Here is a 26,782-nt window from a genome sequence, read left to right as displayed (position 1 = left end):
AAAAATATGATCAGAATACCAGCGTGCCTAGTAATTATGCACACACTGTAAGTTAACAGAAATGAATCAATGAATGAATTGATGAATGAGATTAAACTGAACTAAAAGCCCTCTCAGTCCAAAGGCCAACAGAAGGTCCTGATCTGAAACGGGCCACTTTAAAGAGCCATCTAGCATCATGATAGGTGTCATGGCAACTGAATCAGGCCGTCACCGTGGCGATGGTCACAGTACTTCACAAGCAGGAGGATGAAAGGAGAGAAACGGTGGATAATATATGTGTGCATTTCGGGTTTGCATTGGTTTATAATTGAAGGATGTTGGCAGATAATGATAAACACAGTTCAGCTTGCTGTCTATCAAGCGGTGAGGGACATGTTGCATCTACCCATGTCCTCAAACACACACAACATCAGCACAGACACAAGGACTGTAAAACATCACACCTGGAACGGCCATAAAGGAGGTAAGGACAAATATCAGAGTCATTGACAGGCAAGGATTTAAATTACTAGAGACTCCGTTTCATTTACATTCAGTTTGCCGTGGATCCAGTTTGTGTGGATGATCAGGTTTTACAGTGGACTTAGGATGAAATGCCAGCTAAAAAGTTTTGGTGGCATCAGTTGATTTAATTGGATGGTTTTCCCGCATTTGACCAAAATGAATAAATGGATTTTATGGTGACGTTACATCTGGATTTCAAAAAGGTATTTATTTATGCATTTAACTATTTATTTAATGTGCTAAATGCATCAGTTAGACGATTGAAACGATGAAAAATTAACATCATGCTATTTTAATGTATTTATGAAAACAGTCATTAATGTTATGATTTTCCGTAAAGCCGATTTGAAACTATGTTTAATGTGAAAAGTGCTATTCAAATAAATTTGACTTGACCACTTTTATTTAGTGTCTCATTTAAACATTTAAATATCATCTCATAAGACATGTTATTAAAAGATATAGAGTGACAACTTTGATATCAAGATTTGATGTGTTATACTTTTACAAATATCTCACTGTCTTACATTACAAACGATCAGAATTTCATCTTACTTTTTGTTCATAGAAATATCAGCATCTGCACCAAACTGCATAATTTCAGTCATTTTGGACATAAAATATAGGTGTAATTTTCCACCTCAAGTATGAGCTTGATATTCTCACTATACGAGCCATAAAAGCCTGATTGTATATAATACAAAACATAAAACATGTATGCAATAAAAAAGAAAACTATCCACACCTTTGTTTACTTATTGTGTGTGTGTGTGTGTATATATATATATATATATATATATATATATATATATATATAGTATATATAGTAGTGTACTGTATGTGCCTCCCCTATGACTTTGGCATTGCTAGTGCTGTACACTACCAGTCGAGCTACAGGTCAGCTATTTTTGATGTTGTTATTATTTCTAATATTTTTTATGAATAATGATCCCTTTGTTCTGTCCTATCTCTGCTTGTATTATTGTAAATACACATACATATGTACCTACTTACATTTATTTATTTATTTAAATGTGTGTGTGTGTGTGTGTGGATTTAGGGGAGGTTTTCTGGTGCCAGCCTGAACCCAGCTCGCTCTCTTGATCCCGCTACATTACTTGGATATTGGGAACATCACTGGGTAAGCAAAGCAAATCTATTTAAAGCTGCTCTGTTGACTAATCAAATCTAAAATACAAAAACAATAACTTTAGCTGCTGGAGCAAATGTCAGCATGAAAACAATATTTACCATGGTCTCCCATGATCCTGTACTGCAATCAAGAGCCTAGAAATCTGAAAAGAGTTAATTGCAATGGTTGAATACAAATATTGAGTTAAATGTAGATTTATCTGATGTTTTTATCAGTTTTTAATGCTATGTGTCTATGCTTTTTGTTTTTTTCAGGTTCTGTTGAGATTGTGGAGATGGCCAGCGTGTTTCGATCGTCCCTGTCCACTGTCACACAGAGCGGCATGAGAAACAAACAAAGCAGCAAACTGGAGCGCAGCTAAGCTCATGCTCACTTCTTTCAGAATACAGGTTTTCACATTTAGTCACAAACAACCAATCAATGGCTCTTATTCATGAAACATTAATTACAGGTGGGGATCCACACAGTTTGTACGCTGTCTACCTTGGAGTGGAGCATGCAGAGTCGGCACTGCGAGCGGCTTCCCCTGCATGTTCTTCACTCCAGGAAGGCTCTCTTTGCTGAGGGAGCCTTCACTAGCGTTCCCTGTGGCGCTAGTCCTGCTTCCGCCGAGGCGGAGCGGTTGGATCTGGCAGAGGGAATGGAGACAGACATGTCCCTAATTTCTTCTTCACGTGCCAGATCCAGTACCCATTCTCAGGGATCGGAGCCACACTCTGGCACTACTTCCCCACGGGGAGTAGGCTCGATGTTTCACCTGTCTTCCTTCGAGGAGGTTGACGTGATAGGCGTCGATGAGGATTTCCCACCTCAGTAAAAGGAGCTGTTTGAGGTGGTAACTCATGCTGTGGCCAAGTTGAGCAACGATTGGCACGCCGAGAAAAAGGCTGAACCTCAGAAAAGAAGTTTGGATGAACACTGGTGTGTAAATTGTGGACAAAGTCCTTCTCCTCCCGCTTCTTCATTCCCGCTTCTGATCACTACGGCATTGTGGCGGGATGACGATGCCACGGATTGAACAGAGACTCGCGAGCTATCTGTCTCCCGGCTCGGTATCGTCTTTGAAGGGTCTGGCATTGCCCAAAGCAGACTCTCAGTCAGTGGATAGTAGATGCCATCTCTACAGCCTATGATACCTCTGATCCCCCCTCTTTCCTGGGGGGTCAAGGCTCACTCCACCAGAGGTGTGGCGGCCTCTAAGCCCTTCTTAGTGGCTGTTTCTATGCGGGACATCTGTGATGCTGCGAGTTGGTCCATGCCCTTAACCTTTGTCAGGTTCTATGGAGTAGATATGTGAGCCACTCCGGCCTCTTCTGTTCACTTGCCTAAGTTTCCCACACTAGGCAGAGATTTCTGGCGGCGTGGGTGTTCTCGTTCCAAAAGCATTCTCCGACGCAGCTCGAGTTCCTAAAGAGGAACATCTCAGGTTACACATGTAAACATGGTTCCTCGAGGGAACAAGACGCTTCATCCCAGTGCCACACTTCCGGCATCTCTTCCGGAGCTTGCATCATTCCTGAGTCTAAATGCCGACTTTGTGCTTTTAAGCTTCCTGGTCTCTTCTTCGCCCACCTATGATGTTTCTTTCACCCATCCATTGGTCTGATTACACACATGATTCAGAGCGTTCTCAGACGCAGAGTCTCGTTCCCTCGAGGAACAATAATTACATGCGTAACCTGAGATGTTTTGATAATTTTTATGTTTTGATGCTGTTAATTCTGAAACCTTGGAAACTTTCATATTAAATATTATACATTAGGCTTTAGAGGTAACTAGCACATTAATATCTAATATTCAATAAAAGTTTGTAAATTTCTATATAATGTTTTTGTACTAGAATGTTCTGTTGTGGATTGGAAGCAGTACTATACTGTTTAAGCTGTCTGTAATAAACACCATTTTTAGAAAACCTCAGCTTGCACATGCATAGATATTAAAGTGCCAAACGTGCCAATGTGGCTGGAGCTTGCTATTATGGTTAAATAGTATTATGTTATGTTTCCTAAATCCACTGTTAATCAAATAGCGGCAGGATTTCATCTTAAATTAGATTTATGGCTATAGATGAAAGTGTTTAACAACATTTAAAGTGTATATATCATCATGTTGTTTTTCTTTTTGGCAGATTTACTTTAATTTGGAGCAAAAGTTTGACTTTCTTATTTATGATTAATGGGATTCTTAAACTCTTACTTTACTTAAATCATATCAAACTATAATCTTCTGTAAACAATATCAAATGGGAATACAAGCACAGCCATAAATATACAATAACCTGCTTTTCATTTATTTGCACGAAACACGAAAATGTTTTCTCACGTTTAGAATTGCTATGCTACAAATGACTCCGCATTTCACCTTGTTACTGTAGCAAAATTTAATAAACTTTAATTTTCAATAGTTTTGTTTCTGTGTTCTTATAGAGAGCATGTTCAACATGCTAATGTACGATGTGCAGTGCCAATATTCACCCCTATATCACCCAGTTTACATATGGACATAGCTACTATGCTTTGGTGTACATTCATGCTAGAATATACATGCATAAATCTTACATAGCAGCTATTAATAACACACACATGCACTTAAACAATAAAGAACATCCACACAGTGCCAGTAAGCATTTTGTTTTGTTCAGCATACATGTGTATGAGTGTGTGTGTGTGTAAGTGAGGGAGTAAAACAGATGAGCTCAGCGATCCTAATTCACCATCAGCTCCTCTAACAGAGGGATTTTCCAGGCTTTATCCGGCTATGAGCCCCCCCAAACCCCCCGCCCCTCCACAACCAAACTGCTCCACACACAATACAAACCTCTGCCTAATCACTTCTGCCCTGAGCAAACCAGAACCACCAACAGCACTCAAACATATATCCATAAACCACACTTCACTGATTTCTGTCAAGAAAAATAAATAAAAATAGAAATACGTTTATCTACACCATCATGTTTACAGTAAGTGAAAACACAAAAAAAGGTTTAACAGTAGATAAAATGATAGATGGATGGATGGGTGTACGGACGGATGAGTGTGATCCAGACTGCAACTCAAACCCGAGAGACAGCTAGAGGATGTTTTCTCATGTAAGCGTCATGCTATGAGCAACAATGTCTTTCCTGTGCTCTCTGCATGTATCTGAGCACTGGTGGATCGTATCTGCCAGAGCAGGGCCTCTCTTGAGCCGCCGGACCGGACGCACATTGTGTGTGTGCAGATTTGTGGCATTGTGCGTTGTGTGTGTGTGTTCTGCCTGTGTGTGAGTTCAGGTCAGCACTAACTTGCCCGTCAAAGCCTACATCCACCTGAAGTTCTGATACAAATCCACAACTTTCCTGATTTTTACGAGCATTTGGAATGCATATTTTAATTAAACATTTCATGACCTCACCAAAATCTGACTGGTGGATCTCTTTTGCACTTTAGGCCAATACAGGCCTCAAAAATATACATCCCCTTCACTTTGAGTCCTGGTGTTCCTGTCTTAATCTCACTGTCTTTGAGTTTAATGCAGAGAGAAGTGAATGGCGTGTGCTTGATATGGGATGCCCCCTTCAGCTTCTGCCTCTCGGGGGGGATTATGTCGTCACGCTGGGCCCCGAGGCCATTATAAATGCCCCCTATGGCCCCTTTGTGGTCCGTCAGACCAGCTCTACTAGGTGTTGACAGGATATGCTCCGTAACCTCTTCTGTGTCACTCATCTAGAATTAGCCGTGTAGATTTAGCCTTTAGCATCGATGTTCAGGTCTCTCTGACACAACCCTCCAAACCTTCCGTGCGTGCAAAACACACACACACCTCATGTTTCTTTAGCAGTCTGGGTGTTGAGCAGGTGAAGAGAAACGACGGTGGCAGAGACGACCTGTGTGTGAGCTACATGTGTGACCATTTACTCGCGGCTTCCCACACAGCCTTAGCTAACGGCTAGATCTATTAGGTGGACTTTCATCACTCTGTTCGCCTTCGATTGATTTATTTATTGTTTGTTTTTTTGTGGCAGCTTCAGATCGACTAGTTCAGGATTTTACTTTTTGTACTTGTTAAAAAAGGACACTTATTTCTTTCCTCAAAGACGCTTCGTTTAGCCATTTTTGCTAACTGTAAATAAGCTTTATTTTAGTTGGATCTCATAAATCACGATGTGGGAGTTCCGCTCGATGATGTTCTGGCGGGCGGTGTTCGCTGAGTTTTTCGGCACCATGTTCTTCGTCTTCTTTGGGATGGGCGCAGCTCTACGCTGGACCTCCGGGCCGTACCATGTCTTCCACACTGCCCTCTGCTTCGGTTTCGCTGCTGCCACATTCATCCAATCCATCGGCCACATCAGCGGAGGACACATCAATCCGGCCGTCACCTTCGCCTACTTAATCGGCTCGCAGATGTCCTTTTTCCGAGCTTTCTTCTACATCTGCGCTCAGTGCCTGGGGGCCATGGCGGGAGCCGCGGCCCTGTATGGAGTTACACCCAACAACATGAGGGGCACACTGGCACTTAACACGGTAAGAATGACGCAAAAAAAACATTTTAATGTAATTTTGAGTTTACAGGAGTCAGAATATAATTGAAAATCCATTTATCTAATAAAAGTTATGTATTGAAATGGTATTAATTGTATTCATACTGTATGTAGTACTATAGAAGGACACATACTGCGCTAATAGGCCCTTACAGAACTGTATATATATAGTGCAGGCTTTTAAATATTTTTTCATTAATTGTTATTTTGTACTTTATGTCCGCACAGCTGCAGCCTGGCATGAGTCTCGGCATGGCGACTACAGTGGAGGTGTTTCTCACCATGCAGTTGGTGGTTTGTGTTTTCGCCGTCACAGACGAGAGACGAAGCGGCCGTCTGGGTTCTGCTGCTCTGTCTATTGGCTTCTCTATCACTATGGGCCACCTGATGGGGGTGAGATGGATATTTTAGTATTAGAATAAACATTTGTGAGTATTTGAAGTGTGCAGTACACCAGACATGTACCTTGTTTGTCTTTGAACCAGATGTACTACACTGGAGCTGGCATGAACCCGGCTAGATCTTTCGCTCCTGCTATCATCATGAGGAATTTCGTCAACCACTGGGTAAGAAACGCAAAGTAAAGTACTGAAACTGTCCCGCACAACAGGAATAAAGTATTTAGTGACCCTCTTCTTCTGACAGGTGTACTGGGTGGGACCCATGATTGGTGGTGCTATGGGTGCCATCCTGTATGATTTCATGTTGTTTCCCCGTATGCGGGGTCTCTCTGAGCGGCTAGCCACCCTCAAGGGCACCCGATCCCCAGAGACTGAGAACCAGCAGGACACCCGCGGGGAGCCCATCGAGCTGAAGACTCAAACCCTATAAACCTGCTAAGAACCTGTGGACCGAAATCTGGCTCTACCTCACTGGACCATCTCGCTATAAAATCCTGCGCTGGGGGTCGCATATCCATGCTAAAATCTTTAAGGGAGATGAATTGAGTAGACTATTTTGTTTAGTATTCTAGGTTTGTTGCTGATATCAATGCAGGGCAGGGGGCGGGGTTGAGGAAGGGTCTGGGTGGATGTGGGCGGGGCTAGAGCTGTTTATATAAGCATATGCTTTTCACTTTTCATCTGACTTCACTTTCACGATTCCTTTTCAATTTCGTTTTCTACAACACCACGATGTGGATGTATGCAACTTAACCAGGGTTTCACACTTTTTATTTTTCATTTCTGTGAGAGTTCACGTGAGTGTGCAAGTGAGTGCAAACGTGTGGGTCATTTTGTGTGTGTGTGAGGGAGAAGGTGCCCAGGTATGTAGGCTACTGTGTGTTTAGCTTGTGCAAGATGATCAAGTGTATGTGTGAGTGTGTCTGTCAGCTGAGCGATTATTTTGGGTTTTTATCATTACAGCTCGCTCGTGTTTGTACCATGCTTATGTTTTTTTTTCTTCTTATTTTTACGGGACTCGAAGACACCCCAAACTGTATTGTTTGCAATGATACTCCATTCACTTTGAGGTTCACACAAACCACCCGTGGACTGAGCTGACTAAACACAGCCGATCTTAGTCGCCAGTCTCTGCAATTACTTCTCAAGTTTACAGTGTCTGTGCCTTTCATTAAATCTTGTTTGAGGATAACACCCATGACTGGGAAAAAAAAATAAAAAAGCAACATGAATCATATTTGAATGCAAATAAATACATGAAAAAGAAAGTGTTAGTATATATCACATACGCACGTGCTTCATTTTGCTTGTAGCATGAATGATGCAGGAACTACTATAAACACTAGACGGCGCTGTACAACAGTTTCTGAGAACATGCATCTTTGGTGATCATCCATTATAAAACACTTGCTGTACATTCATTTTGACAACTACGTCAATATACTAAACTGTATTCAAGCAGAAACATAATGTTTTAGTGATCATAACGTTACACGGTTCGGTTGCGCATCAAAAATAGCTTGACTCTTGTATGTCACTGTAATCGTCTGTAGGCCTACCCTGATTGTCATCTATCACTGGGGTTTCCCCCCAGCTGAGACCTACTGAGTTAGAGATAAAGACATTTAGGAATAGAAAATAGGAACAAGACATTTTTCCAGTACCTGTTTACAGTAAAACAGAATTAAATGCAGTGGTAAAACTATCACTAAAGGGCAGACAAAACACAAACATAATTCCCTGAAGTTAAAATGTACTTTTAGTAAGCTTTCAGGGGCGGGAAATCTCACACTCATCCAGAAAAATGCCTTTCGTCCACAGCATCTCGAGCCAACCAGATGAACCCTAAACTCTTGGTCAAAGCAGAGTTTTACTGTGGTGAAAGTGAATAACAGACATAGAGTACACTATATATTTCTAACTGCAGCCATGATTTCCTTAAATACAGTCAAGGTCAGGATTTAAAATGTGCTCAAAATCAACCAGTATTCGTTTTTCCAAACTGACATGCAGGTGGTGCATGAGAAAAACTCCTATATTCCCAAAAAGAATTGCCCCCCCCCCCCCCAAAAAAAAACATCTGCGCAATAAAATGGGAGCAACAGTGCATAAACGTTTCATCTGCTTGGAGGGAGGACTGTCTGTTTGTAAAGTCGTTCACAGGTGCTCATTTGGATTGATGTCTGAGGCCTCATGCATACAGCTTCCAGTAGTTTCCATAGTGATACTTTGCCTACTCACAAAAATATATAAAGCCCTGCATAAAGCCCTAATGCCCTTCATTTGCATAGGTTTGTATGCTCGTCCACGGACTCTTGGATTCACTCCAGCACTTCCATTGAAGCAGTCATAAATGGTTGTTAAACTGCCTTCGGTTATTCATTGTAAGCACATGTATACTTCCCTGACTCTCAATCAATTTGATGGCAGAAAAAAACTAGTTCCAAAGAAGAGAAACAAAGTCAACTGACAAGTGTAAAACAGACAAACTGACAGTAATCATATGGACCACATAATAATGCATCGTCAGGGTGGGGGGAAAAAAAGTTAAGAATATACACAGAAACATACACAGACTTCAAAATAACCACACAAGTGGAAATCAGTTTTTGCAAATTGACTTTATTACTTGTTTTGCATGTTCTGGTCTTATGGCTTTCACTGTAAGGTATTTTCATATTTTGAGCCGAGTGTCTCAGGGCAGATTCATGACAACACTGTTCTTGTGAAAACAAACCGATTGTCCTGGCAATGTCCTCTTGTGCTGTCCAAACGTTTCATCAGTCAAGACCTTTCTCAAGTTTTCCTGCATGTTCCCGATGGTCTGTTGTCCTGTAGTGTCATTCGTGGAGCAACCACGCGGACATCTGTCACAATACTCTTTCGTTTGTCCTTTTAGCAGACCAAAACTGAGGCTAAAAAGCATCACAGATGAAGCAGAATTAGGATATGATTAATACTCTGTGATTCTGTGTCTATTTCCACAGGATTATTGACAGGCGAGCTACAGAGCATCTTGAATCAGTGTGTTACTGAATGCTGGATTAATGTACGTGGAGCTACTTAAGTTGCGAGGAATCAGAAGGAAAGGAACTGCTCGGATGGAAGAGACTTTAGGTGACACTGAGAAGCTGAATTACAAATCCTTGGCAATGCTACATTTCTAGAAAAGTTAGCTATTCTTGGAAAAAGCCTGGTTAAAAAAATTCACATATTTTCGCTCAGAAAGAGGGAAGCACATTTGTATCATAAGAACAGCTATACACATATATTATATATAAACACACACATATTATATATAAACTGGAGAAGTCTCTAAGGCTTTGTGCTTAACAGATATTCCTGCACAGATGCACACCATCAAAACTTAAAAAACTGTCACTTAATGGCATATATATACACACTACCGTTCATACTTTAGGGGTCAAGAACTTTTTTTTTTTTTAACGAAATTAATACTTCTATTCAGCAAGGATGCATTAAATTGAAAGAAAGACACTTCTATATGAAATAACATACTGTTCTTTTGAATTTTCTCTTCATTAAAGAATGCTTTAGAAAGGTTTCTACAAAAAGGATGAAACGGCACAACTGTTTCCAACATTGATGATAATATTTAGAAATGCAAAAATTCAGCTTTGCACCAAAGGAATTAATTATATTTTAAAACATATTAATATAGAAAGCAGTTAATTTAAACTGTAATAATATTTCACAATATTTTCTGTATTTTAAATTAAATAAATACAGGGTTGGTGAGCATTAGAGGCGTCTTTTAAAACCATTAGAAAATCTTATAGACCCCAAACTTTTGAACGGTTGTGTGTGTATAACCTCTCGTTTCTTCTCCTTCATTGGTCCGTCTGCATTACAACCCTTCAATTTGCCATTTATTCATCTAATATTGGTAATTCAACAATATTCTACCAATAATATATCAATATTAATCATAAAGAGTAACCAGTCAGAGTAAAAGTCCATAAACTTAGGGTTGATGAAAAGCAGAATAACTTGAAGCCCTTTGTATTCGACCCCAGTCTCAGGCTGATGATGTCACAGTTCCCTGTCCCAAAATGATGATGTTCTAGTGCAATTTCAGCTTACTCGCTGGGTCCCTGTGGCCTGACCTACAGGCGGTCGGCGTGGAGCTGATGAGGAGGGATCTGGATGAAGGCTGAGCTGGGGGCTCCTCCGATGGAGGGGAGGGCTGTGGGGACCGGGCTGTTTGTGGCAGAGGGCCCGGGGGTGCCTGGAGGGTACATGTAGCTCAGAAAGCCTGGCGAGGGGGCGTAGGGATACTGCTCAAAGGCCGAGGAGGCGTACTGAGTGTAGGCAGTGCTGAAGTCAAGATAAGGGGTCGAGGCGCTGGAGGTGACCTGTGCGGGCAGAACCACACTGGGCTGCAGGAAGGCCTGAGGGTAAACATACGGCTGGCTGAGTCTGAGAGAGAGAGAGAGAGAGTTATCTATTAACTAGGGCTGCAGGAATCTCTTGAAAATAAAAACTGAAATCACAATTTGGCTTAGTGCAAATATCAGATCACAAAGGCTGCTATTTGGTTAATTAAATATATGTGCTGCGTGTTTAGACGTGCCGATATTCGGTAATGCGATGTTTAATACATGCACAATATTGTTACTGTGGGCACTTATATAGCTTGAAATGCATTGTTACACTGGAAACCCAGTAAATGAAGCAGCCGCGCTACTTTTTGAAACATATTTAAATGATTTTAATATCCATTGTGATGTTTGTATTTGCCAAATACTTAAATACTTAGGATTTATATGAACTTCTCAGCATTTTAATCTGGACCACAATATTGTTTGAAAATGTTTTGATTGCTTATAGTTTGGTCACACTTTACATTAAGGCTCCATTAGTTAAGAGCTAATGAGAAATTGTTAGAAATATTTATTAAGCTTAGTTAATATCAATATTAATATTTAATAACACATTCAAATCAAAAGTTGCTGCTCTGATCCCAAGCTAACATGAACTAACCATTGTATTTTTTTTTAACAAAGATCGATAACCACTGTAGCAAATGTAGCTATTGTTCATTGTAAATGTTAATCATTAACTAGTGAGCCACTAGTGAGATGTCAGGAAGCTGAATTCCCTCCTGACCTTTCCCCTCTCCCCTTTTTTCCCCATGCACCACTGAACTCCGAACCCTTCACTAACACACCGGGACCTGCACCAGACACTTTGTGCAGCATTGATCTGCTCACTACCTCATTCAATTACCTCTTCTGTCAGTTTAAATAAAGAATAGCTCTGTGAGATTTTTGACACTTTAATCAGACTGAATAAGCTTTTTGCACTACAGTAATTATATCTGCACTGTTTGTTTACTTCACTGGTTTGCAATATATCTGCTAAGTGCATTGTGCTGCTTTACATATCATTCTTTTTACATTTAATTTAATTTTGTTATAATAATAGTATTATTATTATTTCATAGTTTTTTTATAAAATCAAGTCAATATTTCATATAATCAGTTATTAATAATTATTATTAATGTTTTATTAATAATACAATTATTTTATAAATTGTTACTACCCTAAATGCATGGAAACATCAGTATATATCTGTCTACATATATCAACTGTCCAATTTATATGTAAATGCTATACTATATAGTTACTTACTGACAAACGGGCTATATGGGCCCTTCTACAGAAACATCTGGTTTCTTACAAAGAAAACTTTTTTTTTTAAATCTAGAACTAAGGATTTGGGAATGACCTTTGATGTTTCATTTTTAAAAGTCTTAGAAAAATGTAATGTTGAACAGTTGAGCTGCTTAACACTTTTGTACTGGTGATATATTTTCTTTAGGATTCTCTTATGAATAGAAAGTTGAAAAAAAAAAAAAAAAACCAGCATTTATCTGAAATGGGACTCTTTTGTAACATTATAAATGTCACTTTTGATTAATATAATACATCCTTGTTACTTGTTACATCTTACTGAACCCATAATTTGGTACAGTAGTGTAATGTAACAAATAAACAGCATATTATTTGAAGCGCAGCTACTTTTCTAACTGACCTCATTAATATTTCTCATGAGTTTCAGTCTGATGACATCACAGCCAAACATCACAACAAGCTGAAGCACTACAGAGACAGAAAGAGAGACTGGAGGCTGCTACCCACAGCTCAGACCCTTGAGAGGATCCCAGAGGGGCTACAGACACGGAGCTCAAAATACTGAAAACAGCCTCATACATCTGCAGCAGCATACACTTCCCCTCACACACACACACACACACACAGCTGCAGTGTCACTCGTCTGCCAGTCCCTCGCTCAAGCATGATTTATAGGGTCTGACAGAGGCTTTGTGGAGTAAGCAAATCAACTGAGTCTGCGTCCTTACTGACCCTGTTCATCCTAGCAAACGCTAATGCAGACAGGGAAACGGAGGGATTGAGAGAGACAGGGAGGAGGAGAGAGAGAAACAGAGACAAGGCAAAATAAAAAAAGACCAAAGCTGACAAGGGTGTGACGACTGACAAAGTAGAGCCAAATGACTGCTACAAATTAGTTGTAAATGAGTGTGTGTGTTTAGCTCTGTGCTGTCTATGTGTAGAAGACGTCTAATCCTTAGATAAACGTAGGGTCGATTAAAATTCAACTTATCTTCTTAATCTTTTTCTTTAAATTAGGCATGTTTTTAAAATGTTTGACCTCACATTCAGATCTGCTTCCATCCAACAATCTGATGGACAAAACCAAGTCCCGTTTTTATTTTTATTTTTAGTCTGTTTCACTCAGATGTTCATCGATACAGACGAGAGCTCCTCTCGTACTTTACAACTGTTAAATAAGGAAGAAACTGAAATGTGGTGTGCTGGCGTAGTACAGGACTTGATTGAGAACCACTGCTTGCTAACAAAGTTGTAACCTGTCTGTAATGACAGACTCTATATCTACACTAATCCAAATTCATTTGAAAAATTCATCTTTTTCTCTGCGTTTTTGTCTTCTATCCACAATGATATGGTGAAGACAGAGCTTTTTGAAAATGCTAATGCAAGAAAGCATGCTGTTTAAAGTGGCTTGTCTTCCGGTCAGATGCGTTCCTCTTTAATTCTGTCATTAATAACTCACCTTCATGTCGTTGCAAACCCATAAGGCCTTCAAAACACAAATGAAGATATTTCTGATGAAATCCGTGAGCTTTCTGACCTTAATATATTTAGTTAAAGATTACAATGGCACATGAAATTAAAAACAAGTAATGATGTGCATGGATAAATCATTTATAATAAACACTACAATATTACATTTTAAGAATTGTCCATTTTAAATTCATAGTGACTTTAAATGCTGTGTCCGCAGACAGCTCATTAGGTTTTGTAGCTTATGTTTTTATCAGTGTTAAAAACACAATATCTGTGATATTTTAGTATGTTTGAGTGTTTATCTGTAATATATTTAGACAGTTCTGCTGATGTGGGGATGAGGGAAGCCTTTTCTTTTGTGCATTATAGTGACAAAGAGCAGAAGCACAAAGAGAAACGAAGAGATGTGGAAGGGAGAGCGACAAAGGGGAAGGACGAATGATCTTTGGTCGTGCCGTAATGCCCAGAGCAGAATATCACTTTTAGCTGCCCCAGCTGTTGGGTGTGGGACACAGACAGGAAGAGACAGAGAGACAGAGGGGGTTTTAAAGCTCATTTCTTACCAGACAAACACTAACACAAACAGTGCAATCACTAAATTACTGATGAATTAGTGAAGGAGAGGGCCACCCTTTTCACGTCACTCTAACTAAATGTAGCGCTGATAAATGAGTGCTTGTGTGACACTGTAGGGCACAGAGATTCACAGCTGTCTGAAATTAACATGCATAACCATAAACAACAGAACAAATGTGCCAAAAATCTAAAATATATATTTTTTTCAACCCCCAAAAATGGAAAGAAATAAATAAAAATAAAGAAATTACTTGTATTCAGGAATGTATGTCTGTTTCTGACACTGAATTAGAAAAGGTAATTGCGACTTTTTATCTCCTAATCACAACAGACAATCTCTTAAGTTTCCTTGAAGATACAGTTCACTGAAAAATTTAAATCCATCATTTACTCCTCCTCATGTCGTCCCAAACCTGTATGAAAAATTCATCTTTCATTGTACATACAGTGAAAGCCAATGGAGTCTGTTTCTGGACCTCATTCTTCTTTTCCACAACATAGAAAGTCAGTTTTGAACCGTCATGAGTGTGATTAAATGATGACAGAATTTACATTTTTGGATGTACGGTAGTATCTCTTTGATCAGGCCTTATGCTAACTGTTAGCATAGCCTTTAGCTAACATACTGTGGTAGGTCTGTTTGTTTGCAGTCTGTTGGCCATTACTGTACTGGAGTTAAGTTCACCTCTAATCTGTTTCTCATTATTAGCATTGTCCGTCTCAAAGAGGAAGTTAATGATCAGTAGCACTATTAACTGACAATGCATACAGACCCACAGTGGGTACAGGACACCTGTTCAAACAAAAGCTAGTGAGTTTAAATAGAGACCCCCACAGATATGGACAAGACCCTTTAACATACAGGCTCAGCACTAAACGCTAAATCTGACTCTGTACACAGAGGACAGTTGTTTACAAGAGTTACAACCTCATTATCCAACCTGATTCACATCTGTCAAATTCAGCTAGTGAATAAACTGTATTTCTATTTCATTTTATGATCAATACATTAAATATTGACTGTATATTTAATGTCCAATTTGCAGAACGTAAGCACTGCTTGTTTTTTATTTTTTATTTTATGCAATGACCACAACAGTTATTATTGCTAATAATAAGAAATCAAACATCCATTTGTGGTCAGTAAGATTTTTTTTTTATATTTTTGAAAGAAGTCTACATTTATTTGATCAAAAATACAGTAATAGTGTGAAATATTATTTCAATTTAAAACAACTATTTTCTATTTGAATATATTCTAAAATTTGATTTATTCCTGTGATCAAAACATTTATTTAAATTAGGTATCTTAATAACAATATGTCTTTATTAATCAATGTAATGTGTCCTTGCAGTATAAAAATATACATTTATTTTTAAAAGACTCTTATTGACCCCAGACTTTTGTACAGTAATGTATTCATCATTGTTACTGTAAAACGATACATTATAACATTTTTCACCTTTTTTTTATCCAATGAAAGTTGTCAAGCTCAAAACAGCAACAAAAAAGTACCATAAAAAGTCATACATTTAGCCCAAATTTGTAATTATATTTTACAATATTTCTATATTACTGAATTTTAACTATTTTATGTTAAATGTAACCAAGCCCAAACAGTAGTGTATATTATTATATTAACTGACAATTCAAATTGAGCATCTTCAGGAAATCATGCATCTCAGACCATAAATACAAGATTATATTTTCCACAGATATTTATCATGCTCCAAAAAGCTTTTCGAAGAACCTTAAATCAAAACAATCATAAACGTAGCATAAATGTGCAGAGAAAACACCGTTTCACAATATTTTAAACAATTTCTTTGAAATATATGTCAGATATGATACAGATGTTGGTGAGGATGTGTGGGTGGGATAGAGAACAAGAAAGAGGTTTGTTTTGCATGACACCTGGCTGGTTAGCAGACTTGAGGCAGGTGGAGACCTAACTGACAGACAAACAGGTCAAACAGGATAGAGAAGAGAGACAGAGAGGCCAGAGAGTAAAAGAAAGAGAAACACTGTCAGAAAGAGACAGAGAGGGAAATACAGAAAGAGGAAGAGAGTAAAAAGAGAGAAACCGAGACTGAGTGAGAGTATGACAGAGAATATGGGAAGGAGGCAGAGAGATTCAAATAAACCGCAGAACACTACTGTAAACACATGAGAAGAAATAGTGAGGAAGAGCAGGCACGTGTCCTCAGATCTGAGTGAGACGTGTGAGAGGAAGAAGAATAACGGAGAGTTTTGGGCTAAATTAAACTGCAGTTTTGACAGGACTGTTTCTGAGGGGTTGTGCTCATGTTTTTCCCTCACCCCTGACATTAACAGAGAGAGAAGAGATGCTTACCCATACTGCCTCTGGATGAGGGCTGGATGAACCTGCTGTACGCCGGTCGAGTATCCTGTGACAACAAGAGCAGAAACAAGAGATTGAGATCTGCTTCTGAGACTTAAAGGGGACAGTTCACCCAGAAAGGAGGCCGAGGAAATGATGAGTTTGATTTCGCCCCAAAACTGTAGGACTGACTTTATTTTGTGGCGCCCAAAAGAAGACATTTTGACAAAAAATATGTGTTGCATATGCTTTGCTCAAGCTGCAGGTCTTAAATACAAAATGCCATTTATATTTGGTGTTTCCTTTTTTTTGTATTTGTCCTTTTTGGATTTTGAAAGTTCACTATGAACTATCGTTCAGAAAATGATAATATTTTTCGGGGGTAAACTATTCCTTTACAGGAATGACCCAAATTTAAAGGGGTCATACGATGCTTTTTTAAAGATTATTATTTTGTGTATTTGGTGTAACAGAATATGTTGAAATGCTTTAATGTTAAAAAATGTAGGTCCTCTATGCCCCGCCTATCTCAAACACGTTGTTTTCTACAAAGTCCCTCCTCCTGACAAGCACAGTCTGCTCTGATTGGCCAACTGACCCAGTGCATTGTGATTGGACGAACACTGTAAGCACTCGTCAGAAATGTAACAACCCTTTCCATAATCTCAAGCTTCATCTTTCAAAATAAATGTAAAGACATAAATGTCCTTAGTTTTACCATCAGTTTAAGCCTGAAAGAGGAACAGAGTTGCTTGACAGAAACAGAGATGAAGCTCGTATGTGTTTGAAGTACACAAGACACGGACGATAAAGACAGCTGACTCCAGTGTGTGACCGTCTCTCTCTTTCTCACACACACACACACACACACACACACACACAATGCACAAAACTCTGCATTTGAACATTCAATAGCAAATACTTAAACTAATAAAACATACTTCCAGTATCTGATTCAGAAGTGCCAGATAGTCGTAGCAAAGTCAGAATTCTCTCCTCTTCTAGATTCACGAAACGGTTGTCCATTACATGCGTTGCTGTTCTGTTGTAAGTGATCTTAAAGATTCATAAATGCATCTACTTTCTGAAGGCCAAATAGAGTTATTTAGCTTTCATCTAGACACACAGCATCTCCCTGACATGACTGCTTCAACACTGACTGTGTTACGTGAACATTTGGGCGGCATTACGCAAATATTTCCACATAGTGATGTAGACATGTGGGGTGTGTTTAAATGAGGCGTTTTAGGGGGGCATGGCAGAGTCTTAACTTTGATAAAGAATATCTCTTTGGATTTGAGACTTTAGTCTTTGCAACTTTACAGATCTTCTTCATCGACCAAGAGCTTGTAACATTCCAAAGAGAAAGGAGAAACTTTAATCGCATAATATGATCCCTTTCAAATTAAATTTCAACTCATCCTCCAATTTGTAAAAACAAACAAATATTATTTGTACAGTAATGCACTTATAATGGAAGTTTAAGGGTCAAGACATTGCAGTACACATATATTGAAAATTATAGCCACAAAACCTAATTATTTTACGAGTTATCATGAAACTATTCCATCCGTTCAAAATCTGACAACATAAAACCCAAGGACAGAACACAAAGGACAGAAAAAGAATCTGCCTGAAACAGTTGACAGTTTTATTGAGCTTTATAGCTAAAACAACTCATTTCATATGGGAAAATGTATATTATTACACTATTATATACCAGGGCAAATGTACCAGCATTAATTACTGCCATTGGTTGATTAGTTTTTCTGTTTGGTCAAGTGTCAGAAACATGACTTTTATTTTGACATCCATGAGAACATCTATTACAAAATTTTTATTATTATTTATATATTTTTGAAAATGACAAATTTTCAATGATGGTCCCTTGACTACCCTGTTTTCTAAGATCAGCCATCAAAAAAATGCATATTGGCTGACCATTAATAAGTACAAAAATACAAGCTGCACATTTCTGCTTTTAACCCCAGTAGTAAGTTTTGCCACATAGATTTCTATTTTAAGTCCAGTACTGTATATGTGGGGTTTGTTTGTTACAAACTCAGGGATGAGTCAACGCTATCGACAGAGCTTCATTTAACATTTTGAACCCAGAACACTCCTTTAAGACATCTAAGGTTTCTGGTTGTTAAGCAGCAGATATTGAATGGAATAGATGACAAACGCTACATAATTATGTGACTATCATCTCTGGACATTTGTCCTCAAACAGACTCTTTCATTCTCCAGTTTCCTGCTTGCCCTGTGTTTGACATTCATGACGCACATTGGTAATTCTGTGTCTTTCACAGCCGCACACTCTTTAGGCTTTAATTGGCACCGATTCTCTCCATTCACCCTATATGCACTTTTGTTTTTGTTTTTTTCTCTTTCCTCTCGTCCTGTCTGTACGCTTTCATGAAGTCATTCATGTGAAAAACTCCAGGCTGTCAGCAGTGTAACAGTGCATCTGCCTGGACACAGATCAGAAACATATCTCGCCTGGATGCACATTCAACACACACACACACACACATGACCGGCATGCTCAACAGCCTCTTCTGAAGCACTGCTGTATTTGCATAAACACACTTTACCTTTTACACAAACCTTATGGTGAACATAACTCAACTTGCTGTTTCTATTTCAAAAAGAAAAAAAAAAACACTTTCTTTTCTCTGTTTTATGTTCATTATACATATTGAATAAGAAAATGACTGACTTTTAAATCTGTCTTAAATTTAATTTTGGTGTTTTTAACAAAGGTGGTTCAAGTATTTCAATAAATATAAAAGTTATTAATTAATAGCTATTAATAATATGAATAACCTGGAATTACTGGTTTTAATAGTCTGAAATTATTGTGGAAAAGGCTTCGGAACCAGTATAGCTTGGCATCATTTTTAAATATAAATATAGTTTTTTTTTATTAATTTTTTTTTTTTATAATTTAGTATTATATTATAATTATATTATAATTTATTATAATTTGCAAAAAATTTTATCTGCAAATCATTGTATAATAATCAGAAGTGTTAACTAAAATTAAAACTATTATCTATTATTTAATAACTATCAATAATTGTATTTTATTCTGTTTTATTTAAGCTGAAATAAAATATAAATATATAATATAATATATAAAATCATAACTTATAAAAATAGTCTTTATAATTTATAACATAACTGAAAATATTTATTATAAAATAATTTAAGAGAACAAAGAACTAACTGAAATAAATTAAAGTTAAAATTCTAGAAAAGACTACAATTAAAATAGAAATAGAAATAATATATTACTAATAATATATACATATTGTTTTACTTTTCAACATTGATTTTAAAGGGATGTTTTGCTTTCACAACTAAACACACAGCATCTATACGACATGGCGACAGCTGCAACAATACTACAACGAGAATCAAAGTTACGCCTTCATTCTTTGTGTGAATATTTGGGCGGTGTTATGCAAATCTTCCCACATAGTGATGTAGGCATGTGGGGGTGTGTTTGAACGGGCCGTTTTAGGGGGTGCAGTGACTCTTAACTTTTATAAAGAATATCTCTTTGGATTTGAGACTTTAGTCTTTGTAACTTTACAGATCTTCTTTATGCACCAAGAGCTTCTAACACTCCAAAAGGAAAACATTTAAAATCACATCACATGACCCCTTTAACATTGTCAAGAACTTGGCACTTGCTTGATAAAAAAAAAAAAAAAAAAAAAAAAAAAGATTATTTTATGATCTTGGTAATCATTGAAATAGAACATACAGTATATTCAAAATTGAGCTTAAAAAAACTTTAACAAAATATTTGAAATAAAAAGGAAAAAAGCAAAATAACTTAAAATAAGTTTAAGTTGAATTACTAAAATCACTAAAACTAAAATAAAAAAATAATAATAATTTACAGCTAAATAGAAATTTTTTTAAAAAGTATATTGTTTAACAATGTCATATAAATGTTTTTTTTTACTTGCCATTATATTTTAACTTGATTAAAAATGATCTTAATGATCTTTATTTGTCATTCACTCTTGAATGTGCTTGAACAGTATGTTTCCCAGAGTAACATGTAAGCCTGAAAAAAATAAAAAAATAAAAACAGTAAATTGAGGCCTGAGTCACGTGATGATGGCTCCAAAGACAGAGGAGAGAGAGACAAAGTGATACAGGACTGCCGTTTCAAACATGTTTGGACGAGAACAAGAGCAGGGGCCAAAATATCCTCTTGTCCTGACTGAATATGGTGTGTTAGGACAGGTGTACATGCTTCAGGTTCCCTCCACAATACCCTTCCTCTTTTCTGACATATTAGCTACAAAACACACAAACAGAAATGCAAAGCTGGAGGTCGCAGGAGCAGACAGATGTGCTGACTGAACATATATTCATTTCTGCCAATGCATTCACACACATGCATAGATGCAAATGTAGGATGGCAGTAAATTCTTGACAGTTAAAATAAGTGTGATATTGTGTGTGTGACAGCCAGAGAAAGCTGTGTGTGTGAGAGAGAGTACAAAAATGATTATGATATAGAGAGCATGATATGATGAAAACATACATGATACATGCCAGTATGAATCATCCACTGCGAGAGTATCAACATGAAAAAGCTGCAACAGTTGCTTTACCATATAAGGGCAAAAAACTTAAGAATTCTTAAAGGGGAAGTGTATAATTTATTAATCACAAAGGAATTTAATAAACAGAATGATTCACTTTCAAAACACTGTTGTGTCCCACACTATCTTGACACAGTTACTCTATCTGAGTTTGGGACAGACTTACTTGTTTAACAGACTAATGGCAGATAGGGAAATGTTGAGAAAACCTGTTTGAAAACAGTCATTATTTTTGCGTTTTTGTCGAGCTTAAATTACACACTTCGCCTTTGAAAGTGACAGAACGCTAGGTAATCATAGGATTTAAAAGATAAGAACCCAATTTTCTGTAAGTTTAAATCTTGTGTCAGGTGTTTACCTGTCAGTGGGCTGCGTGGTTTGGCCCCGAGGTATGCCAGGTTCACATTAGCTTTGCGTCCATCAATAATAGGGTTGGGATCTTTACAAGCTCTCTCAGCTGCACTTTTATCTATCATAGTGACCTGAAGAAGAAAGAGAGAAATGAAGTACAGACACATTATGAATGAGCGCATTCATTTTTATAATTCTATATGACCGTATTATAAGCTTAGGGGGCATTTACATTACATTATTTTCAAATGAAAACTGAAAACCGTTGACTGTTTATTTACACGACAATGGCGTTTTGGGAGACTGAAAATGCTAACTTTTGAAAACGGTTTCAAAGTGCATGTTTTTGAAAACAGTATTGTTCAGTCTATAGGCATGTGCAGAGACACATAGTTTTTTCTTCATATGTCGCCACCTACTGGCCTGGTTGAAAATAGAGCATTTTTAGCTTTTTTTTTCTTCCAGATTTGTTTAAATGGGATAATTTTGGCAACACTGCCTTCAGTATGAACAACTTTTTTTCGTTTTTCTTTTAAGAAAAAACTTTCCTTTCACTGGTGTCCCCAGAATGTGTCTGTGAAGTTTCAGCTAAAAATATTTAAAATGTATATTTTCGTACCACAATTTTTTTTTTTTCTCATTTAGAAGACACTGCCTCCCTTGCCTCCTCGAAGGAAACGCCCCTGATATATAGTAGTCAATAAACCTAAACTTGTCTAATAAAAATGCATTAATTTCTTATCTAATAGTTTATTTTTCATTTCCATTCTTCATGTCTCACTTTGCCATTTCTCCCCAAATTTATAAACCCACTCAAACTAATTCAGATCATTATACACTGACAAATATTATGTCATTCTTAAGTTTTAAGAATAAAGAATAATCTGTTCCCATTGTTTTCATAAAACTGTGTCATAATAAACTGAGACACGATTTACCAGTATTTTGCACAATGCAGTTCTTCTTATCAGCTTGATTTTTTTGTTGCCAAAAATTCGTATTTTTAACCCATTTAAGTTGTGTTTCATCTTACAACTAATCTAACAAATACAAGCATGGCATTAATACCACGCCAGTTTGCTTAAGTAGAAGGGGTTTATGGTTATTTCTGTGAAGTGTTCTGTGAAGTCCTCAACTGCTGACTTGTTTTCACAGCTCGGCTCTCTGTGACAAACGCTCTTCCAGTGCGCTGCAATATTAGGTTTGAGCTGCTCACGGCCACACACACACACACACACACACACACACACACACACACGCACGCCCCACCCTGTGTGGACCCAGCGGCAGCTGTGCTCCCCAGGGCTGGTGGAACGAGAAAGACAGCCAGAGCAGTAGCGGAGTGAGCGGTTAGCAGGAGGATTCATGGGATCTGGTTTCTGTCAGGTAAACACCAGAGTGTATACTTCGTTTCTGTAGTGCCCTTGTGTGGAGAGTGTCTCGGACTGAGCATGAACAAAACAAGCACACACACACACACACACACACATAGCTGTGACCATGGTATTATCTCAGTAGTCACAAAACCAGGCTAGTAAATGAGGCGACAAGCCTCAGTGAGCGTGTTGGGAAAACATTAGTGTTGTGTTGTAATCTTCTGGGAACCCTCCCTCTTTTCTTATTCCAGAATTCAGCTTAAAGACGAGGCCCCCCACACAGGGAGTGTATCAGCCAGGATATTAAAGACTATCATTTACAACAAAGCCACCAAAATGTGTCACCCTCTCGTCTGTTTTTTTATTTTTTATTTCCTTCTCCCCCCAGATCCCTCCACCGCCTCCTCCGGTTTATCTGTGTGCATGTTTACACCTTGGCAGATGACATGCCAAAAACTTAAATATAAAAGCATGAAGTGAAACTGTGCAGTCTTATCTGTGCTTTCCAACTGCTTTTGAAGGCAAACCGCGATACAGTTCTGTACCAGTGAACACAGCAGAAGCAGGCCGAGAAACAGAGATCTATATGAGCAAAACTCAAAACAAGTGCAGATCATATTCATCTCAAAACCAAAAGAAAAAAATTCAAGAATATATTTTACTTTTGGAAAAAAGATTTCAGAAAAAAGATAAAAAAAAAGTCACAATTACCTTTATTTTTATATTCCACTGTAGAATATATTTTATAATTCTATATTTAAAAAAATAAAAACATCCTAGTAGACTTTAAAGCTGATTTCAATTAATAATGTATTTTATTACAGTATTTATTCTGTAGTATAGGGATTGATTTGATATGCACCATGGTGTACTTTTAACGCACACATATCAAAGTAGCTACCGTGATATTACCATTTGATAACATCACCATGCTATCACACGATCCCTATGCAAAGAGGTCAAGTGAAAGCAAAATAATGAAAATACAGGGAAAGCCACTCATTTGATATTATAATCGCAGTCAGATGTGTTTGGCTGAACACTCATAACCTCTTTATTAAGTGAGCAGAGGTGGGCCTTGCAGCATATCACAGCAGATAAACCCTTGACCTTGGACCGGACCTCGCTTTCCACTTACAATGCTGAAAAGCAGTATTTAAAAGGGGCCACTTCGTAGAAATCGGAGACCTTGCTTTCTAACTTCATCCAAGAGGCTAAGAAGATAATTGATGACATGCTTTTATACAAATAATCCACTTGTGGTCTCACATGTGACTCTCAACATCACACACACACACACACTTGTGGAGAAATGCGATGTAAGAGCACATTGTGCTCCTGGAAAGCTCGCAATATCTACGGATTACATTTAAGATCCTTCAGCACTAAATCGGACTAGCAGGAAAACATTTAGGCCTATTAAAAAGGCTTACAGTAAGCATACAGATCATCATTTATGACTAGCATATGCCTTAAGGGCAATTAAAGGAGTTTCTACTGTACATCTACTGGCTTTTGTTCTTCACAACTGTAACAAAGACATGCGACGATCGCATTGTCCTCTGGAGACCGCACGCGCACGAGCGATTCATTCAAGTGAAGTTCGACACACTTCTGCGAATCGACTCTTTTGAACATTCGCTTCAAAGATCCGGTTCAGAGAAATAGTTTTTTTATTTAAACATTGTCCCTTGGTATTATATTAAACCCAGCTCTGTTTTGTATGCGTGTTAATAAAAAGCTTTCAAAGTCGAGAACAATATTTGTATCATTTCTGCTATTCAAATAATGTTTCGTCGTTAAGTCAATAAAATATTAGCTTAGTTCACTCACAGTTCTTAAGCTCATTACGGATTGGAGTCCTCTGCTCGGTTCAGTGAGTTGACCGGAAAACAAATAGTTCAGTAACGTTACAGTTTTGTTAACCGGATCAAACCGATCGTTCAAACGATCCGACTCTCAAGAACAATTCACCGACGAATCGGTCATAATCATGTCCACAACTGCTGTCTATCGCGTTTTTTATTCTTTGTAGGGCCAGCAATTAATTGTGCTTTCAAAACTTCAGTGATAGTGACAAACTCGTCCGATTTAACGTTAATACCTAAAGTTTGCGCAAAGAACTGCGTAGCTAAAGTAAAACCAACAAAAACAAAGTAACGTTAGCCTAACTTTATTAATTTGAAAAGATATTGAGATTTATATGAAGACAACACTCAATGCACTGTATTTTTATTTTACGTTCACTCACAAAGCCGTATCCTCTGGACTTGCCCGTCTGCCGGTCCGTGATCACCACGGCTTCATCGATGTCGCCGAAAGTCTCGAAGTATTTCCGCAGCGACGCGTCCGTGGTGTGATACGGCAGACCGCCGACGAAGATCTTGGTGAGAGTCGTGTCTTTCTGAACACTGGGATACATGGTCTCCAGCGTCCCATTCACGAACTGATGTAAAAGCATCGGGGCGCCAAATTCAGTGCAATGCAGATACGAAACGCGCGCGTTACAAATAAATATAAATACACATAAATAACGAGCGTCTCTTAAGCGACTCTACAGTGGTTGCTGAGGCAGCGAGGTAGATGGTGCTTTGGCTCGTGCTTCCCGTTGCTCTCCGTCATGTGCCGAACTACTCCACTAGTCCATGAGCGGAGAAACAGCGGCGGCAGGTGAAGCTCTCTCGGCGACAGCAGCACAGCACTCGGTGCGATACACCCATAATACACACTAATACAGCCCTCCTATCAGTGACGCGCACAGACCCTTCCTCTGCCTCCTCACCTTGTCTCCAAACTGCACCTGTCTTTGTTCTGGGACTCTTGAAAGAGTCTTGGGTGTGTTTTTCATGGCAGCTACTGTATTCTTTACGCTTGATGTGAACACTTGGTTTAATACTTACAACATATCGCATTAATATTTTATTTATACAGCTAGCAGAAGATTTATGCATTGAAATGACCCATAGTCTATATTAGCCATTCCCTTAGGAAAATTAACCATGGTTTTATTATATTAAAAGTGTAGTGATTATGTTTCTTTGGTACTGATTAGCTACCATTTGTATAACCCCTTTTTTCCCTACTACAAATACCATGGTTAAACTAATTTGTGGTTGCCATGATTTAACTATAGTTACCATGGTATTTTGGTTTTATTTATAATGTATAACCATGGCTAATGTTTCTAAGGGCTGTAAGTCAATGCTATTGATGTCAAATTAAGTGTATTTAAATCGTTGATGTTAGCTTCACTTTGAAAATCTGGAATTCAAAGTCTTGATTTGTGAAATGAATATAAATTTTAGAATAAATAATTTTTCAGATTAATTTTTAACATTTGTACTTTTGTAGAAGCATTTACTGTCTGTGTTTTGCATATAGAAGCTCTGAAATTAATATTTAACAAATTATTTACTAAATATTTACCCCCCCCCCCCAAAAAAAAAATCTTGTATCATGTATTTGAAAGCAAATATGCACTTATTAATGGAAAAGCTTGTCTGTGCTCATAAAAATAATTATAGGCTTAAATTTAAGATTTATTTAATTTGATTTATTTATAAAATGTCCATCCATTTTAAACAGTTTAAACATAAACAGATAAACTAAATCCATAAGGTTTTTGTTAGTCATAAATAAAAAGGGTAAAATTTCTGAATAAAATAAATTTATTCAAATGGTTTGAACCATCATAACTCTGTTAATGGTGTAAAATTTGTACAGCTATTATTTAATTAAAAAGTAAGTTGTAAATAAATTATATATTTATTGATGATAAATATGTAAATCTGG

The 26,782-nt window shown here is 37.8% G+C and overlaps 2 protein-coding genes across 2 annotated transcripts; one reads left to right on the top strand and one right to left on the bottom strand.

Annotated features, from left to right (window-relative positions):
- The first annotated feature begins 5,196 nt into the window (after positions 1-5,196).
- Positions 5,197-7,163, top strand: LOC128011919 (lens fiber major intrinsic protein-like). Its single transcript, XM_052594715.1, has 4 exons — positions 5,197-6,162; positions 6,408-6,572; positions 6,665-6,745; positions 6,825-7,163. The coding sequence occupies exons 1-4, from the start codon at positions 5,803-5,805 to the stop codon at positions 7,008-7,010; spliced, it is 792 nt and encodes a 263-aa protein (XP_052450675.1). The 5' UTR covers positions 5,197-5,802; the 3' UTR covers positions 7,011-7,163.
- Positions 7,164-9,182: 2,019 nt separating this feature from the next.
- Positions 9,183-25,773, bottom strand: rbm38 (RNA binding motif protein 38). Its single transcript, XM_052594716.1, has 4 exons — positions 25,242-25,773; positions 21,622-21,745; positions 16,645-16,699; positions 9,183-11,020 (listed from the first exon to the last, which is right to left on the bottom strand). The coding sequence occupies exons 1-4, from the start codon at positions 25,449-25,451 to the stop codon at positions 10,708-10,710; spliced, it is 702 nt and encodes a 233-aa protein (XP_052450676.1). The 5' UTR covers positions 25,452-25,773; the 3' UTR covers positions 9,183-10,707.
- Between the last annotated feature and the right edge of the window lie 1,009 nt (positions 25,774-26,782).

The sequence above is a fragment of the Carassius gibelio genome, chromosome B23 (assembly GCF_023724105.1).
Source record: "Carassius gibelio isolate Cgi1373 ecotype wild population from Czech Republic chromosome B23, carGib1.2-hapl.c, whole genome shotgun sequence".
Classification (NCBI taxonomy): Eukaryota; Metazoa; Chordata; class Actinopteri; order Cypriniformes; family Cyprinidae; genus Carassius; species Carassius gibelio.
The sequence above is the reverse complement of the archived record's forward strand: the minus strand, read 5'-3'. Positions and strand labels throughout refer to the sequence as shown.

Excerpts from the sequence above, each read along its gene's own strand:
- LOC128011919 (XM_052594715.1), top strand. The coding sequence starts at position 5,803 with ATGTGGGAGTTCCGCTCGATGATGTTCTGGCGGGCGGTGTTCGCTGAG. Across the intron at positions 6,163-6,407 it reads GCACACTGGCACTTAACACG|CTGCAGCCTGGCATGAGTCT; the intron begins GTAAGAATGACG and ends ATGTCCGCACAG. Across the intron at positions 6,573-6,664 it reads CTATGGGCCACCTGATGGGG|ATGTACTACACTGGAGCTGG; the intron begins GTGAGATGGATA and ends TCTTTGAACCAG.
- rbm38 (XM_052594716.1), bottom strand. The coding sequence starts at position 25,451 with ATGCTTTTACATCAGTTCGTGAATGGGACGCTGGAGACCATGTATCCC. Across the intron at positions 16,700-21,621 it reads ACCACGCAGCCCACTGACAG|GATACTCGACCGGCGTACAG; the intron begins GTAAACACCTGA and ends TTGTTGTCACAG. Across the intron at positions 11,021-16,644 it reads CTCATCCAGAGGCAGTATGG|ACTCAGCCAGCCGTATGTTT; the intron begins GTAAGCATCTCT and ends TCTCTCTCTCAG.